General features: G+C 35.2%; 2 protein-coding genes across 3 annotated transcripts; one reads left to right on the top strand and one right to left on the bottom strand.

Annotated features, from left to right (window-relative positions):
* Positions 1–724: 724 nt before the first annotated feature.
* On the bottom strand, positions 725–8,210 carry LOC132937490 (trichohyalin-like). The gene is made up of 5 exons (XM_061004313.1): positions 7,635–8,210; positions 6,551–7,341; positions 2,194–3,909; positions 1,963–2,070; positions 725–1,742 (listed from the first exon to the last, which is right to left on the bottom strand). Exons 2-5 carry the CDS (start codon positions 7,322–7,324, stop codon positions 1,527–1,529), a joined length of 2,814 nt encoding a protein of 937 aa, XP_060860296.1. The 5' UTR covers positions 7,325–7,341; positions 7,635–8,210; the 3' UTR covers positions 725–1,526.
* A 113-nt stretch (positions 8,211–8,323) lies between these two features.
* Positions 8,324–19,017, top strand: LOC132937491 (uncharacterized). 2 transcript variants are annotated; one of them, XM_061004314.1, is made up of 8 exons: positions 8,324–8,813; positions 8,895–9,234; positions 11,726–12,138; positions 15,910–16,979; positions 17,204–17,486; positions 17,729–17,940; positions 18,036–18,447; positions 18,587–19,017. In XM_061004314.1, the coding sequence occupies exons 2-8, from the start codon at positions 9,132–9,134 to the stop codon at positions 18,758–18,760; spliced, it is 2,667 nt and encodes an 888-aa protein (XP_060860297.1). In that variant the 5' UTR covers positions 8,324–8,813; positions 8,895–9,131; the 3' UTR covers positions 18,761–19,017. The 2 variants fall into 2 exon arrangements, with proteins under 2 accessions (XP_060860297.1, XP_060860298.1); XM_061004315.1 differs by having other exon boundaries at positions 8,898–9,234.

Consider the following 19,017-nt stretch of genomic DNA (forward strand, 5'->3'; position numbering starts at 1 on the left):
ATTAACAATATTATTAAATTAATGTGGCATTATGTTTAATTTACCAAAAGATAAAATTTATGTGATTTTCAAATATTTATTTTTATCTCATTTTATAACATTGAGTATCATTATTAAGCTTAACATCAACAATAATTTGTTTAAATAGTGCATTGTTTTTACAGTTATTATAAACATTATATCAAATAATAATGTTTTAAGTTGTATTATTAACGAATGTGATACGTTCATTCAGTTTAGATAATATTATACAATAATATGATAAAATTGAATATCAACATATGGTATGAAAATAATATATCAATTTTAGTAAAATATAAACATAATATCATATTATTTTCCATATAAAAATTAATATATTTCTGATAAATATTAAAAATAATATATTATTAATATTGTAATGAGTAATGTGAAAAAGTAATACACATTACTGCGAGTATATCAGTTAATATATTAAATTTAACAATGTTACATTTATTTGTATCGTAACTAGAAGTTTGTTTTTCTTTGATGTCATTATTATATAATTATATCATAAAATAATTACCACTAAAATGATTTTAGACATAAAGAATGATTGGAGAAAATAAAAACAGTTCTTTAAAATACACTGTGACAACATACTAAATGTAAGTGCATTGCGCATTCTTCAATAAAAATAGCTGTTTTACCCATAGTAGTAATATATTAAACAATAATAGTATAATAAATAAATAATAATATATAAAAAAAGTAGTTGTAATATTTTACATACCAAAGGTAATGGTATACATAGAAATAATACAAATAATAACTAATAAGTAAACAAGAATACATATTGTTACTGGAAATAAATAATACTAATAAGTAATAGGTAAATAATTAAGTGAGTGAATGATACATGGATATAAAATTACCGCACAACGTTTGTAAGTAATGCACAAGGCGATAATGATAAACATATTGTCACTACATGTACATAATAATGTAATAGCAGTTAATGTAATAATATAAACAGGTACACGCACAAACATAACCAGATGAGAGTGGCTGTAATACACAACAATTGATTTGGAAGTTGTGTCTTGTACCTAATACAATAAATTATATAATAATAAAAAAAAAATAAGTAAAAAAAAAACAAATACATTTATAGATAATAGGCAATAACTACTACCACTAGTGAAAAACGGAGGATAAATACGTTGACTCACAAAGTGGTAGTAGTTAGCAAATTAAGAAAAAAAATTTATGTACAATATTGAAATAGCAGTTTATTAGACACAATATTATGTATGGTAAATAATATTATTGTATAATAAAGTATTTATATTAAATAATTACTATTTTATTATCATTTACAATTTTTTAAAAAAGTTATGATATATGCGACCTACGCATGAGCGTGGTTTATTGTCTTTTTTACAATCATTATTATTTAACACTGTCCCAGTCTGAAATTCAGCTGCGGGCGATAAAATCAAAAATAATTATGCATAAAAATTAATAATATTTAATCGCTATCGCTTCTGCTGTAGCATATATAATCATTTCGCTGTCACTGCCTCAACTTCACTTTTATCCCCGGAGCTCTTTTTTTCATTTTCTCTGTTGTCTTGACTCTTTTGTCTATTCCTTAGTAGGTTGCGGGTATTCAACTTATTTAGCGCTAAGTCTAACTGTAGCTGCAGGTTTTCCACATAAGATGACCACCTTGTATTTTCGAGTTCCACGTGTCTATGCAACAGGCTTACCATTCGTTCCTATACAAGTTTAAGAAATGTTATTACGAGTGTAAATGATGAAAAGATCTTCTATTGATTAGAAGAGATTCATTTAGAATCTAATGGTATTGTATTGAACTTTGATTAAGTACTATGTATTATGCAATCCTCACCATGACACAGACATTGTACCATGTAATTTATAAGATCTAATATTTCTAATGTATCCCAAAGTATTGTGTATACTGTAAAAACATACCGTATCAGTAATGATCTGCTTGTAATGAATTACTTTAGATTCTAGACTATTGCTTTGCGTATTTAAATTTTCTATGGTACCGCTATGACTGTTTGATGTTTGCGGGCGCTGATAAAACAGGAAAATTCAAGGTTATTTATTTGAAATAATACAAAATTTATTACATATTAGATTTAAATATCTTAGTATTGTGTAGTACACTCATACTCAGATATTATATTAGGTACTTACCGCTGCTTTAGTGTTACGGCATTGCTCCTCCTCAGAAAGCAGAAACTTGAGCCTCTCGACTTCGGTTCGATGTTGCTCACGCAATTCCTCAATCACTGCTACATCATTCTGGGTGAGACGACTTGCTATTTCTGCTGCAGCCTCGTACTCATCCCGTAACACCTTCATAGCGGTCTCGTGCTCAGCTCGCAGACTTTTTATCGTGGTTTCGAGCTCCGTATGTAAATCTTTGTTTTGTTTAAGCAAAACCTCATTTTTCTCTCGCAATTCTTGAACTGCTGTCTCGTACTTAGTATGGAGAAGTTTTTTTTCCTCATTTAGACTAAGGATTGCGATCTCGTGTTCTTTGACCATATTCTCATTTTTTACACGCATACCACGGACTTCATTTTGGTGCTCAGTACGCATATGATCTTTGAGCTCCCGCATACTTTGCATAGTAGTTTCTTGTCGTTTGCGCAGTCCATCATTTTCATTGCGTAATTTCCGGACCAAGGTTTCGTGCTCAGTTTGTAAAGCTCCAACCCTTGCCTCATGATCCGCTCGTAGACTTTGCATGGCGGATCGCTGGACAGTTTCGTTTTCTGCACGCACACCTTCAATTACGGTTTCATGCTCAGTCCAGAGATTCTTCATTGAAGTCTCATGTTTCGTGCGCAGGTTCTCGTTTTCCTCGCGTAGACCTCGAATTACAGCCTCGTGGTCTTTGCGAAGATTCTCATTTTCCTCACGTAGCACCCGAATCTCTGCCTCCTGCTCCTTGCAAAGTTTATCGTTTTTCTCATAGAGATCCCGGAACGCATTGGCCTCGTTGTCTGAGCCCTTTAGATTCTCATTGTTCTCGCCAGAATCTTGGATTGCCATCACATCATCAATGTGTGTCGCTTCCACAACCTTGTGAGCCACTTGCGAACTCTGAGACACGGTCTGCCGCAGGTTCTCGAGTTCCATGCGCAATGCATTCATCATAGTATCATGCTTGGCCTGCAATGCTGCCAGCTGGACGTCACGGTCCGCGTTCAATGCTTTTACCGCTGCATCGTGCTCCAATCGCAGTCGTTTCGTCACCGCTGTCTCGCGTTCTGCGGTACGCAAACGCTCGGCTACCGAACTATTTTTGGCTCGTAAATTCTCGTTTTCCACACGCAGACGTTTGGTCGTAGTTTCATGTTCTGCTCGCAAAACCTTTGACTCTTTATCATGTTCAGCTTGTAACATTTTCATTGAAGCGTCGTACTCTGCACGCAACCGTTTTTCTGCTCCGTCGATTTCAGCCTTGAAATCATTATCTCTGCGGCTCTGCGGTTGTTTATCTGTCGCAACCGCTGCCTTTGCTGATGCAGTTGTTGCAGCGACAATGTCGTTAATAGCAGGAGCAGCGATTTGCAGCTGCGATGGCTTATCACGTCGCCGTTGAGGTGGTTGCTGTTGCGGTAGCTGCTTGTCACGCCGTTGTTGATGTTTCTCTTTTTGCGGTTGCTTCTCTGGTTGATGTTCCTTTTCTTGATTTTGTTGCTTATCTTGCCGCTGTTGCTTTTCTTGTCGCTGTTTTTCATGTTGCTGCTCTTTCTCATGTTGAAGCCGTCGACGTTCAAGTTTAGTTGAAACGGATATAACTATGTTTTCCTCCCGCCGTTGATTCTGTTTTTTCTTATTTGAATCACTGCTACTATTGTTAATAACAGTGACAGAATTGGCACCACTGCTGCCGCTAGTCTACAATAAACAACAAAAAAATTTTTTATACTAAATATTTTATCTTATTTAAGTGTCAATATTTATATTTATAATTTAAATATATTTTTTATATTTCAGCAGTTACCATTGTGAGCAGCAAAATTTCATTCGTTGTCACGATTCATGCTACACTAATACTACTAATAGATAATAGTAATACTTATTAAATATAATATGAATAGTTAATTAAATAGAATGAGGATAAAAAATAAAATAATAAAAACGATATGATAGATTTACAAATAAGAATAGAATAGTTCCAATGCTATTATATCATAATTAAAAGCAATAATGAAAAAACTACTTAAAAACAATTAAAAAAAAATTATTTTTAACAAATGTTTGTGGATTTTCAAATTCTTGAAAAAACCATTTCAAAGTTTTTAAATATGTATTTCCTATTTGACTTGTAATAATTTGTATAACGTTTTTATAAGATTTTAAGTTGTAATACAATGCAATTGTGTGTATATATGCAATTCAACAAATCAAACATTGTCTAAAAATTATAAATCTAATACCTAATTTATTCATATTTTAAATAATCCAAGAGAATTATTTAGTAAAAAAACCTCCTGATCAATGAATATAGTATTAAAATTAAAAAGCCAATACATATTTTATTATAAATATACATTATTTAATTTATAATGAAGGAATAACCTAGGTAAATGTATCAAAATAAATCAATTTATTTGTACACTATACAGTACATACAAAAAGTTTTAAAAAAAAGTTAATTTATTTATTTCATTGCACTAGATTTACCCCACTCAGATTCCTTCTATTTATAATTGATGAAAAGTTATTAAAAAATAAAAATTCGAAGTTCGTGATATTATTATTTTTATCAGAATTAATATTCTATTTTATTTAACATTTTTTTTTTATTGTAATGTATTTTGAGATTTCAAACCCATACCAATATATTTGTTTTTGGGTGGACTAAAATAAAAATGAACAATGATTTATAAAAAATGTGTCTTCAAAAACCCAATTTCTACAAACAATATAACAAAATATCCACCAGTTATATAAAATAATAATTAAATAAATTCAAACATTATTTCTTGAATACAAAAATAAAATATATTAATCAAGTTTCTTTTCAGCAGTAATATGCTTGAATGAGCTATTTTAATGTATTATTAACACCCATATAATAAATTGTATTTTCACAAAAATAACGAGAAAAAAAGCATTGAATTTGAATCAATTAATTAAATATTAATATAATGGTTGGTAAATATGTATAAATATTTGGTCGAAAATCAAATCATATTATACCAGCACTATACGCAGCAAATTAAGGAATTCATATTCAATAAACACTAAAATATTTTACAATCTTTATGTAAATACCTGATATCTGAAAACACAATGGCAAAAAAATTGTACCTAGTGCCCACCAAATAGCAATTGTTTTCTCGATTTATAAAAATAAATAATTCAAATCTAGGCATTAACATAAATAATTCAGTGAATAAAAAAAAATTATAGGTAGAATCAAAAATATTTGAGGGACTGAATTGTATCTTTTTTATAAACATAAAAAAAACGTCGGGAATGTATCAATTAATTGAATATTAACATAATTATGGAAAAGAATGTATTGAGCCGAAATTAAAATCAAATTATCAACAGCTTATACAGAAACTTAGGAATTCGTATTTACGAAAATGTTTTACGACCTCTATAAATACCCAATGTCCACATTTCCAATAAAAATTATATCCAGTGTACACCAAATATCAATAATTTCCTTGAATTATAAAAATAAATATAATTCTTAAATCTATAATAATTCAAATCTATTAAAATATATTATTTAAATAAAAAACTCGTAAGTATTATCAAAACTCGGGTCAAAAATGATTGTTTGTCTGGAACTCCTGATTAATGATTGATTAAAAAGAAATAAAATATTTTAATACCCCTATCGCCCGTATAGTTTAATGAAGTGCCGCGGGCAAAATGAAAAACGTCAAAACAGAAACAAAAAAAAAATATTAGTTAAATATGCAAATAAAAGAAGTACCCGAAATTGATACAAAAAAAATGACCAAAAGGTATTATTTCCTAACAAAAATAAGGAATATACAAAAATGTACAACGTAATAGGTATATATTATTATAGTTGGGTTAAAAATAATATCGAAATTTACTCATTACGAATAAATCCATTCGTATTAATTTATATCCGTCTACACGCTATTGTGTACAAAATAAGTACTTGTTTTAAACCAAACAGGACACGTCATAATATGATATTTCATTAAAATAATTTCGTAGAACATTTCTGTACCCACACATACACAATATATTATTAGGTACATGGTACCTACTTATAGTAAAAACTCTAATAAGTCACGTACTGCCGTATTTTACAACATTGATTGTAGGTAGACGGCTGACTAATCAGTGATCCGACTGTGCCACATGTCGTATAATATACACAAAAAGAGTAACACAACATCGTAAAAACTGATCTCAACGAACTACTGAAATAGTACTTAGATTGTATTTACGTCCCAAACGTACATAATAAATAATAATATTATATTGTATTGTTTGTATGTACTTATGAAAATTAAATTAATGCCCATAGAATATAAGTTACCATTGTGATCCATTCGCCCTGATCCTCGTCATCGTTGTACGTGGCTGCAGAGTCGTCCACGACCAGGTTTTCTTCGTCGGCGTGCAGGCTGTGCGACGACCAGGACGACGAGCGTCGACGATGGTCGTCGTTTTCAGTGGCGGCTGTTGTCCCTGGCGCCAAGTTGTAATCGCCACTGTGGGTCGAACTCTCGCCGCCACTACGAGACTGCTCCTGTTGCTGCCGTTGGCGCCGAGCCCGGCGGTTTCGCTCGTTGGAACGGTCTGCAACGGCCGTGTGACCGTTGCCAGCGACCACCGCCGCAGTTTCTGACGCCTTGTTGGCACCACGGTGACCGGCGGACGTTGTCGTCGTATTGTCAGTGGCGCAAACGTCACCGTCGTCCTTTTTCTTCTTCTTGTCGCCGTTTTTACCGTTCGCTGTATTGCCGGAACCGGTCTGGCCGGTAGCACCCGCGATCGCAGTGGTGTTAGTGCTAGCGGACGCCTGCAGACGGATAGCGACATTTTTGCTGCTGTTGTTTTTCTTCTTTGGTTGAACGGCGGCCGACGTTGACTTTTTTTGCTTGGATGCTGGTGTGAAACCGTCGCCATCATTTCCGCGTTGGTGACGCGTTGACCTCCGCCGCCGTTCGGCAGACGACGCCGACGCTGCCCAACGCATCATGTAGAAAAATGCGCAGCTGAACGCAACTGTGACGAGCAGTGCCAGGGCCACTGCCCGCACGCCTGCTGCTTCAGTGGCAGCCGCCGCAGTCTCGACGAAATTGCTCATATTGTATTCGTGCCTAACTGGTAGGGTGCAAAAGAAAAAACAAAAAAATAAATCTATTACTATTATGAATTCTAAATCTGTGCGTACGATATCGTTATATATCATCATGGTGACGGGTCATTGCAGTAGTCACTAGTTCGCTACTGTCGTTACCACTGCCGACCCTCAAAATGCAAGTGGTAGCAGCAGTGGCCATCAGGATCATTATGACGATTGTAAATTGTAATATTGGTAGGTAGGTATTATGGTATTAGTTGGTCTTGAGTAAGTAACAATATAGAAATATCATATAAAATAATCGTGTGCTCACCAGCGATGGCCGCAGCCCCGACGACGACAACCTTATGATTTCTGCCCCGTCTGCTGCAGTGTCCGCCGTGATAATATTATTGTACAGGTAGGCAGGTGAGTAACTGCTGCTGCTACTGACGCCGCCGCCGCCGCCGCCGCCCTAAAATTCGACGCGATCAATTCCTGACGGTGTCCCGCGGTAAAAGGTGCTGTACTGCTGTGATGTACCGGTGGACGTGCCGGCCGTGGAAATGTGAAATGACAAGGATCAACAACGCGCCGCGACACTACCGCTCGGTCGAACCATACGACGATATAACATTGTCATCAGACCTGTCTATGGGCTGTAAGCGCGTACCGAACACGACGATGACGAGACGACTTCAAGAGTGCGTATGGTACGTACGGCGTGCGTCGTACCGGTAGTGGCGGCCGGTCGCTGGATGTACGCCGCAGGATTCGAACCGTCGTCACCGTCGGTGCGCTGCCGCGATGGTGACGTGGACACTGCCGGTACTCGGTAGTGGTGGTCGCGGTCGACGAAATCGTGGTGGTGTCGGCGGCGGCGCTGTTGTCGTTGTCGGCCTATCTGATAGCTCGTGAGATAGTGGCGAACGTCCGTACTACCCCCACGCGTGCGCCTGCGTGACTACTGGCTGCGCGTCGCCGCACCGACCGAAACATGGTCACGGACGGACACGTCTGGTTTGCGGCATTACGGTTGTGTGGGTGGGGGACGCTGCGACAACACCGATCGTCTACTACCTCCACTGCGTAGCCGCCGCCGCATTCCACGACGGCGCCCGCCACGGCCCGCCCCACCATAGTCGTAGTGTGCCGTGCCGCCGACTCGTTGTGACCATAGAACAAACAATACTTTGTGTCGCTTGTGACAATATTTAACCTATCGTGCGTGCAAGTATTACGACGGCGGCATAATAATAATAATAATAATAATAATAATAATAATAATAATAATAATTACAATAATAATTATACAGTATATTATACACGATGATCACTCGCACACGCGCATATACAGTATTCACTATTCAGTACAGCCAGTACACTCCTCGACGCTAAACGTTGAGTACTTGTTCCCTGTACACGGATCGTGACAAAAACGACGACTACACGAACGAGCGGACAGCGTTGGTGGATGGTTTGCACCATATTCATTTCTCACCCGACACAAAAAGTGCGTAACGAATCGTTTTGGTGCTCTGTAAGTGCATTATTGTAATATAATTTTGTTACATCATGTTTTATAATATAATAGCAGTTGACGGATATGGCTCTTGCATTTGGCTCCCTATTTCGTGGCCGACTGTTTACACAGTGGCGATGACTGTTGGAACTGACGACTAAATGCTACTGTGCCGTTACTTTAAGTGCTGAATGCTAACGCAAACATCAACAATCGCAATGTCTGCTATGACCGGTATGACGGTACAACCAAGGCCACTGCTACTGCATTAAAGGCTGTTGACAGAAACTGCAAAGGATACACACAACAATGACTGCTATAGTAAAGTTATTTCGCAAAGAAATGGTCGCAACGACTGTCACGTTAGTGCTGATGCTGTTAGTCACCACCGCAGCTGCATCTGTATTACCAAGTAATATATATATATATTTTTTTCTCGAAAATTGGTGCACAGATGTTAATTATTTTGCTTTTTTTTAGTAGAAGGTTACCTACTATTTATTTTACACTCAATTGATTTATTTAGGTTTTCTCCGAATCATACTGATTGCCATTAAAGAAATAAAATATGTTATACCACTTAGGTATACCTAATTTTATTTTACTGTATGTTGACATAAATATTGCCTACTATGAACAAATTTCATAAAAATAATTTTATAATAAGATACTGGTCTACCTATCAAATTCAGGCATCAGTCATTAATAACATCTATAAGTAGTGGCGGATCCAGTAGGGGGGGCAAATGGGCCATTTTCCCCAAAATCACCGTAGTTTCCCTTTGTTTTAGACTGTGTTTAGACAATTTTGTAGCAACATTTTGTAATTTTTATACTTCCCCCCCCCCAAAAAAAAAAATTAAGCCCTGGATCCGCCACTGACTACAACTAAGAAAAATCTAAAATATTCACTTTTTCTCAAAGAAAATAAAAACTACATTTTTTATGTTCTAAATTATAATATGGTTTGTTTTAGATGTAAGAAACCGTCTTAGATTTTAATCTTATCATAATATTGTATTGACTTAATTTGATAACACATAATAATTTCAAGATTATTAATTACCTATGTTCTACTTCTATAACTAATTCAATTTTTAATTTAAATTAATTGATCATAGTTTATCTGAGAAATTAGAGTTATTTTATTAGGCATACGTTTATCAGTAATCCAGGTGCCTAATACATCATCATGTTTATTTACTGAAAAGGCATTCAGAATCCAGTGTTTGGTAATTTCCCATTCAAAAAGTTCCTGTTAAAAAAAGAAACGTGTTCCCATTCTTTTAATTTTTTTTTACGATCTGAGCGGTTGTCAATAGTGTTTTTTGCAGACAACTTTTAAACCAGAAATAATCAGTTAATTTTTATATTCATTACCTTTTCTGATAGAGTAGTTAATTGAACCCAGATTCTATAATATATTCTTGAAAATAATAATCTTAAAAATAACATGCGTTTAATACTTTCATTTTTTTTCTTCATAATTTGAGAAACGGAAATTTTGTTCAGGTTCCTTAAAAATAGGAACTCATTCCTATAATTTAAAAAGAACACGCTCCAAGTTTTGTTCCTATATTTTAAAAATAACACGTTCCAAGCTTGGTTTTTATAAAAGGAATGTGTTCCTTTCCAACACTGTCATAATCATATTTCTATTTTGTATACAGTGTAAATTCTGATTTATATAGATACTACCTACTTCAGTTAGCATAATATATTTAATACCTACTTACTCTATAATTGATATTATTGCCTCTAATACTGTGATCTTTTACAAGTACTTTTTATAAATGAATGAAACAATTTATAACTGTTAATTAGGCATAATTTGGATTATTATACCTATAAAGATTATTTTTTCATCTCATTTTTCTTATATAGTGTCACTTAGAAAAATCATAATTTTAATATTTTTCAATTTTACCTACATATTACATATTATATGTTTATATTCTAGGAATTTGGTATTTATTTACACTTATTAAAGGTATTGGCATTAAAATCTAAAATAATTAATTATCTACTAAGTACCTATAATGGCCTAAATGTATTTACATTAGTATTTGGAATATTGTCATTTAGTATATATTTTATATATGATGGCGTTAAAACGGTTTTGGATCCATGAATACTTGTAGGTACTTGTATTTTTACTAGTAAATTAAATAACTTAAATTATCAGTAAGAAACCTGTATCCATAGATTACCAACCATTTTACCCCATCATATAAATAAATATATATTATGTATTTATTTCAATAAACAATAAAATAGAGTCGTGTAAATAATATTCAATTTGAACTCATACATATTATGATATAGTTATTAAAAAATATGTTTTTCTGTGATCAAATGTTATTCTATATCTGATAAAGTTAAGCACTCAAAACCAGTCTTTTATAAATTATTATCATTTGTTTATTTTTATAATTTCCATAGTATCTTGTAACAACTCTGTTTAACTATATTTTTGAGTTAGGCATGAAGTAAACATTTTTGATTTCTTACCTAAAGAACTAAATAATCTATAAAGTATTTATTTGTTAAACTTTTTAAATTTCAAAGTTTTCCTTAAATGGTAAAAATCATAAAAATGTGTAATTGTTATACCAATAGTATAGTGTTCTACTAAGATTCCAAAATTAAAGTGATGATAACATTTATTACTTACCTAATGCTTATATAACAAGAAATTGATGGTTAGAATTTTGATATAATATTATTATTATATTTTTATACTTGAAATAAAATTATTTTTCAATAATATTGTTTCAGAAATATTTTGATACAAAATTATAGTACCTACTTAGTAACTATTATATTATAACTCTGCCTTAGTTTTGATTCCTGTTTATGGATGTATTGGTGATGTTTATCTGACGTTGTGTCTTGTAATATAGGCGAACCGGTGGCGACCGCAGAAAAAGAGCCTGCCGGACAGCAGAAAAAACTTGGAGGGGTTATGTCGTCTAAGGATCTGTACCACTCGATGGAGATGGGCGAACAGGAAAGGCTTGAAAGCCTCGGTGGCAACGCCGACGAGGAGGACGATAGCGAAAAAGATAGCGGTGACTCGCTGCTGTCCATGACGGGCGGTGGTGACGACAACAATGATATTGACCAGGAGAATCTGACCGAGTTGCTGACTTGCATGTCATGTTCTGGCGAGTTGCCTGCGCAGTGGGACGAGCGAAACGCTCACTTCAACGAGCAGTCGTACTGTTTGTCTGATGGAGCCCAGCCACTGAAGCAAGACAACGGTACCTTGGATAAGGTGGACGAAGAAATAAACTTGTGTTCAGGGGCTGTGCGCGTGAGTATTTAATTTATTATGATATTATTGACCAAAATATGTACCTAACTGTCGTCCGACCCATCTGCCCCTCAGGCTGACATAACACAACATATGCCTGCCCATAACCGTCTGTTAATTGGCATAGTGATTCATAGGCTCTTATTGTGTCTTCGATACAGGTACAAGCACGCAACTTCCACCTCAGAGCCCACTGTTTTTTGGATATTTATTTTTGCACCATCGTTCTTAACTGTTTATAATAACACATGGGTGTACGAAAAAAAAAATTTAAAAATTAGCGTGGGTGCTAAACAAAGTTTACAATGCTAAATTTAACAAATATTTTGTTGGAAAGAAATTTCTTACTAACCCCATCCAAAATTTCTGTGCACTCCTCTGGACATCAAGAAATGATTCTATAAGAATCGTTTTAAATTTTTTATCAGATCAAAGGATGAATTAAGAAGTCGGTGGTGTAATAATAACTTTAATACCTTTTTATACGGAAATAGTGTTATAAGGTTATAACCAACCTACCTTAATTAGAACATAAACACAAATGTTACTTTAGAATGGCAGTTTTTATAATCTCCGCTCCAAGTATAATTACAATGCTAATTTAATCATACCATATAGTGCCTAATTATGATAATTAAAGAAAGTAGAACATAGTAAAACTTAAGACTTGTATTGAAAAATTTCAAAAACGTCATAATGTTCTAAGAATCGAATTTCGGGTAATAGCATAAAAATATTTTTTAATTGGGAATTGGTGAAAATTACCAAGGTAGCTTTTTTATTAAAAAAAAATGTCTAAGAAAGTCAAATTAAATTTTTATGAGCGTGTGAAGTTCAAATTTTTACAACATTGGATATTCATTCGATTTCTTAAGTACCGATTTTCTTATTTTGTTGTAATTCAAAAACGAATAACTGTAGACACTTGATATTTATATTATATGATTATTTTATCAATTCCTATACTTACAAAATATTTTGACTGTTTTCGAGCTGCTTACAAAGTTTTATTTGTTGGGTCAAAAGGCGTAAAAAGGCTACTAATATATTGTTACAACGACAGTTAAAAAATATTTTTCTCGCTTTCCATATCTTCTGACATCCTAAACATGAAATAATGCATTTCTTTTCCGCTGTACTTGATGAGCTCACTTGGTATTCCATCTGATCCTGGTGATTTACAATTCTTAAAGAAACCTATTGCTTTGTAGGTTTCTTCTTCAGTCACTTCACTTATCATTGGTTCAGCTCCATAGTGTTTTCCCTTTTCGTAATATTGTCTGGGATACCTGCATTTAATAGTTAAATAAAATATTCTTTCTATCTTGCCGCTCTTTCTTTAGAATCCATGATTAGATCATTATTACGATTTTTGATGATTTTCAGGCTTGGATTGAAAGATTTGTACTGTTATATCGTCCTGAAAAAATGTCTAGCTTTACCCTGTGAGTTAGGTTAGGTAGTGACTTTTCTCCGCTTCTTTTAATATCTCATTGAAATACTCCTCTTCTCTCTCTGAATAATTTGTTTGCAGTTTTTCATCTCAAAGGTATAAAGCTCTTTTGTGTCTATACTATCTTCATTGATGGCTATCCTTCGTCTCTCTACTGCTTGTCGGCATTCTTCGTTATACCATTTTTTTCTTAGAACATTTTATTTTTTCTACATATTCCATTGCAATTTCTGTAACTGCTTTGCTAACTCTGACCCAGTCTTCATCTATGTCATTTAGTTTTACATTTTTTACATACTCTCCCGCATATTTAGTATATTTCTATTGTACTTCTTCGTCCTTTAGTATCTCTTGGTTAATTTTTGTACTATTCCTATTCACTAAACTCCTGTGACTCTGGATCTTTAACATAAACTTTGCTACCACTATGAAGTGATCTGAGTTACAATCAGTTCCTCTGAAACTACATATGTCTTTAAAGCATGACCAAAATCTTTTTTGAATAAGTATATGATCTATCTGGTTGCAAGTTGTCCCGTCAAGTGATTTCCAAGTGGCCTTATATATGGTTTTGTGTAGTAATGTTGTGCTGCTTATTATCATATCTTTTGCAGCTGCGAAGGATATAAGTCTAAGTCCATTTCCATTACTTGTTTCATGTAAACTTTCTCTCCCTATCATTGGCATAAAATGTGTTTCTCTTCCGCACTTGGCATTCAGGTCATTCACCTATTACCAGTTTGATTACATTTCCTGGAAGTTTATCATATATTTGCTACAGATCTTCATAAAAAATATCCTTTGTGTTCTCTTCCCCCGTTTCCGTTGGTGCGTGTACGCATACTAATATTATATTCAGTGGTTTCGTGTCTACTCCAAGTAAGGTTATTCTTTCTGATATAGAATTAAATTCTTTTACGTATGGTTCCAGAGTCTCATGCACAACATAGCCACATCCAAAGGAGTGTCTTTCTTCCATGCCAGAGAAATACACTATGTACTTCCCTATACTTCCCATACAGCATAAAAATATTTCCTAACTATGGTAAAAATATTTTCAGAAAATGAGAAGACTTTTTTTGCAATTTATAATATATTAGCATGTGTCAGTCACTACTAATTAATAATTATTCTAAAAAGTAAATTTATTATATTTTAAAGCAATTTAATTTTACAAGAATATAATATTTTTTAAAGATCATTGTATTTTTAAATTTTGTAATAATAGTGATGTTTTTTTGGATTTGTGACATTTCCCACATAGCATAAAAATATTTCCTAACTATGGTAAAATTATTTTCATGAAAATAATATAGTTGTCAAAATATTTTAAAGAGTTGCGTAAATAGTCAGGAAATATTTTAGTTACATTCTTTGGCCCAAAAGTTCATATATTTGAAAATATTTTAATCATATATTTTCAAAAAACATTTTTACGGAAACTTAATAAAAATATTAAGTCAACATTTGTATGGAATCATATAGTACAATATTTTTTTATCATGAGAAGAAAATATTTATTATTCAACCACTTTATTAAGATATTCACAAAATATTATCATTTCCCAAATGCTGTGTGGGTCTTAACTGACCTTTTCCTGGCCATCTTATCTCTTGAAGGGCTATTATCTGTATTCCATACGTTTCTAACACATCAGTAAGATTTTGACAGGCTCCAGTTCTATAAAGGCTTAGTGTGTTCCAGGTCTCGATCTTTAGTCCAGCTTTCCGAATTCCGTGGCCATTCTTAATTCCATTTATCTGTGTCCTAGGCTGATTCCGTGATTGTCTCATAACGAGTTTTTTTTACAAGGCAGGGTTGTTAGCCCTGTGCCCAACCCCGACCTTAAGGACCAGATCACAACAACCATTTCTGGTCGAAGTGATACCTATTGCAATGCACATTGATGCACTGGGTGATGGGGGCGCCTCTTTCCCAACACCAGGAAATTACATATTTAATAACCAAAAATAACAATTTTAGTAATTTTATTTTAATTTAAAAATATTATTCATGGATAGGTTGCAACTTTTAAAGTATATTATTATATACAAATATGATAATAATTTTAATTCAACTTACCGTATTAATGATAACAATATACCTAAATATAATATTAAATATCCTAGGCTGACAAACTGTCTCCGCTCAAAATCGTTTTTCGTATAGGTACAATATCATATCATTGAATTCAAACTTAAAACCATTCATTTCAGTGATTCACTTGTAACCTACTATACAGCAGAGTGTCACCCAGTATTTATTATTTGAATTAAAATTTGATCACACTTATTTTTCCCATTATCGTTTTATATAGTGCTGGAAAGCAAAAGTACGCGAAAACGGTGGCGTCGTGCGCATCAGTCGTGGCTGTATGGGCGGTGGACATGGTGGCGGCCACCGACACTCAACCCGAACCAAAGCAGAACTGCATCCTTGCATGGGTGCTATTAGTAATGATTCGACGACAAAAAATAATGATAGCTCAAAGCAACCTAGGTCCATGGTTTGGACGTCGTCGCATACTTATTCATCCGCGTCCGCCGGCCAGCCACAACCACCTAGCTATACAATCGAATGTTGCAACGGTCGTGATCGCTGCAACGACGGCCCGTTTCCATCGTTATCGGGCGGTAGCTTTTCAGCGATAGACGACAAAGGTTCTCTGCTCGCGGCTGTGGCTTGGTGGCGATGGTCATCCATCTCCGTGGCAGCGTTACTGATCATCGTTGTTATCGTGGCCACATTCACTTTGAGGAAGAGGAAACGGCGAAATAAAAGCAGTAGAAGAAGCAAACGGCGAAATCGGAGTACTCGCCATGACGACGATGGTAACAGTGATGACAGTGATAAAAAGAGACCCCGACATTTGTCGCTTTCGTCAATGTCGTCGTCGTTGTCATCAGTGGTGTCATCATCGTCTTGTTGCGAAGGGAAGAAGAGAGGTAGGAGGAAACAACACAACATGACCGCTTTAACCATGGTCGACTTGCTCAAGGGCGTCGTGGTAACTAACGAGAAGACAGCTGGTGATGAAAATACATGTGGCAGTAGCAGCAACCGACCGTCTTACACAACAGAGTACTCACCGGCTGCCATGACCGAATTCACAGTCGATGATGATGTTTTGCCGCCACCGTACCAACGACGGAACGACAACCTTCCAAAAGATTTCCAAGAAGATACCAGTGGCAGCGGGTATGGTATGCCCGTGCTAGTTCAACGTACTATGGCTAAGCAGATACAACTCGGGCAACTCGTTGGCAAAGGCCGTTATGGTGAGGTTTGGCGAGCCACTTACTGGAACGGTGGTCACGAGCACGTGGCTGTCAAAATATTCTTATCGAAAGACGAACCATCGTGGAAGCGAGAGACAGAAATCTACAGGTTTTTGATCTGTTAATTTTTCTATGTGTAGAGTATGTCCTGCTAGAAATTCGGTCGGCCAAACCAGTATTAAAAATAATTCACCGGAATGTTTGTTCCATTGACATGGTTCATTATCCCGGTGCGGGATAATTTTCTACTGGTATTGACAAACGAATTTCTAGCTGATATACAACACCGACTATAACGTTAATATTAATTATTTGATTCTTATCAAATTACAGCACGGTCCTGATGAGGCACGACAATATATTAGGCTTTATTGGTTCTGACATCATGACTTCAAGCAACTCATACACTCAGTTACTACTCATTACCCACTATCATGAGTATGGATCATTATACGATTTTCTGCAGACCCCTGCCGCCGTAGCTGCTGGTGCTACGTGCAATGGATATGACATCGACCGCGACAGACCGCCGCTCACAGTGGACCAAATGTTAAACGTGCTGTACACTGTGGCCTGCGGGTTGAATCACCTGCACAATCAAATTCACGCCACGCAGGTAATATTTATGCTAATATTCTCATTAATATCAATTATCTGCGTTATATCATATATGTTATAAATTATACATCACGGCACCCCATTTACACCTTGTTTATTGATTTGTGCTGAAACATGAGTACATATGACAACCCCTAAACTCCGCAACTGACGTGGGGAAATATTATCTTATCTAGATATCGATGTAATCTTTCAATCTGTTTACGTATACATTAAATATTTGTATTATTTTATGAATAGGGTAAACCAGGAATCGCGCACCGGGACATAAAGAGTAAAAACGTACTGGTAAAATGTGCAAAGACGGGTGCATGTTGTGTAGCTGATTTTGGAATGGCCGTCACTAGCCAGGATGCGACGCTCCCAATTCAATTAACGGCAGCCGCGGGTGCTAACCAAAATACGAGAGTGGGCACAAAGCGGTATATGGCGCCTGAGGTTTTAGATGACAGGTGAGATAGTGTTATATCCTGCTGTAGTGTGACTAAATGTTATCAATACAATAGTTGAAACCGTATTATTTTAATTGCATGTATTTTGTTTTCAGTATATCCACCTCGATTGCATTGGCATTGGCTTCTGCGTCCACTACGGCAACGGTGGCGCCTTTGACCTCTTCCACTGCTGAATCTATCGCCGCTGCCGATTCTTCTTCACCGGCGTATCTGTGCTTCAGGGCATATTGCAGATGTGACATGTACTCGTACGGACTTGTCATGTGGGAAGTCCTGTCCAGGACGCTCATCGCGTCTGACGTTGGACACTTAACACAACCACCAAATGAAAATCAACAACAACCTTGCACAGATAACAGATACAACCCTTACATGTACCGAGCACCGTACCAAGACCGTGGCGTTGGCTGGGACCCCGGATTTGATGACATGCGCCGTGTTGTATGCTCTGCTGATCCTGAACAGAATCGTCCTGGCGTGGCGGCTGAGTGGTGTGCAGACCCGGTACGTTTTGTTTTGTTTTCTTAACATTTGCACCATCTATTTTTAATTAAAATTCGGTATTACCTATTTTCTAGTAATGAATATTGATTAATGGCTTAGAATTATGATTGTTTTATTTACTGTTGTTTGTTTCATATAGATATTAAAGACTGTAGTGCTGACAATGAAAGAATGCTGGTCAAGCCGTGTTAACACTCGCCTGGAATCGATGCGTGCTAAAAAGACTCTAGCTAAGCTCATTGAGCAATATTCCGCCACAGAGACTGAACGGCAGCGTAAATCAGAGCTTGAACCGGTTAATAATGACAACTAGGACAACAAATCAGTTGTTATATTAAATACATAAATGTGAACAATGATTACTATTGATTTGCAGTAATAAATGGCAGTGGCTGCAGTGAAAACTACTATAATCAAGAAAATATATTGTATTTTCTGTAATCCCTCCTACACTTGTTCATTTGTACAATGTAATTTTTAACATGTAAATTTTTTTTAACATTTACATGCTGTTATATAATATTATGTACATTACAATTTTTTAACAATAATAATTATAAAACTACTTAA

Source organism: Metopolophium dirhodum, chromosome 1, assembly GCF_019925205.1.
Source record: "Metopolophium dirhodum isolate CAU chromosome 1, ASM1992520v1, whole genome shotgun sequence".
NCBI classification, from domain to species: domain Eukaryota; kingdom Metazoa; phylum Arthropoda; class Insecta; order Hemiptera; family Aphididae; genus Metopolophium; species Metopolophium dirhodum.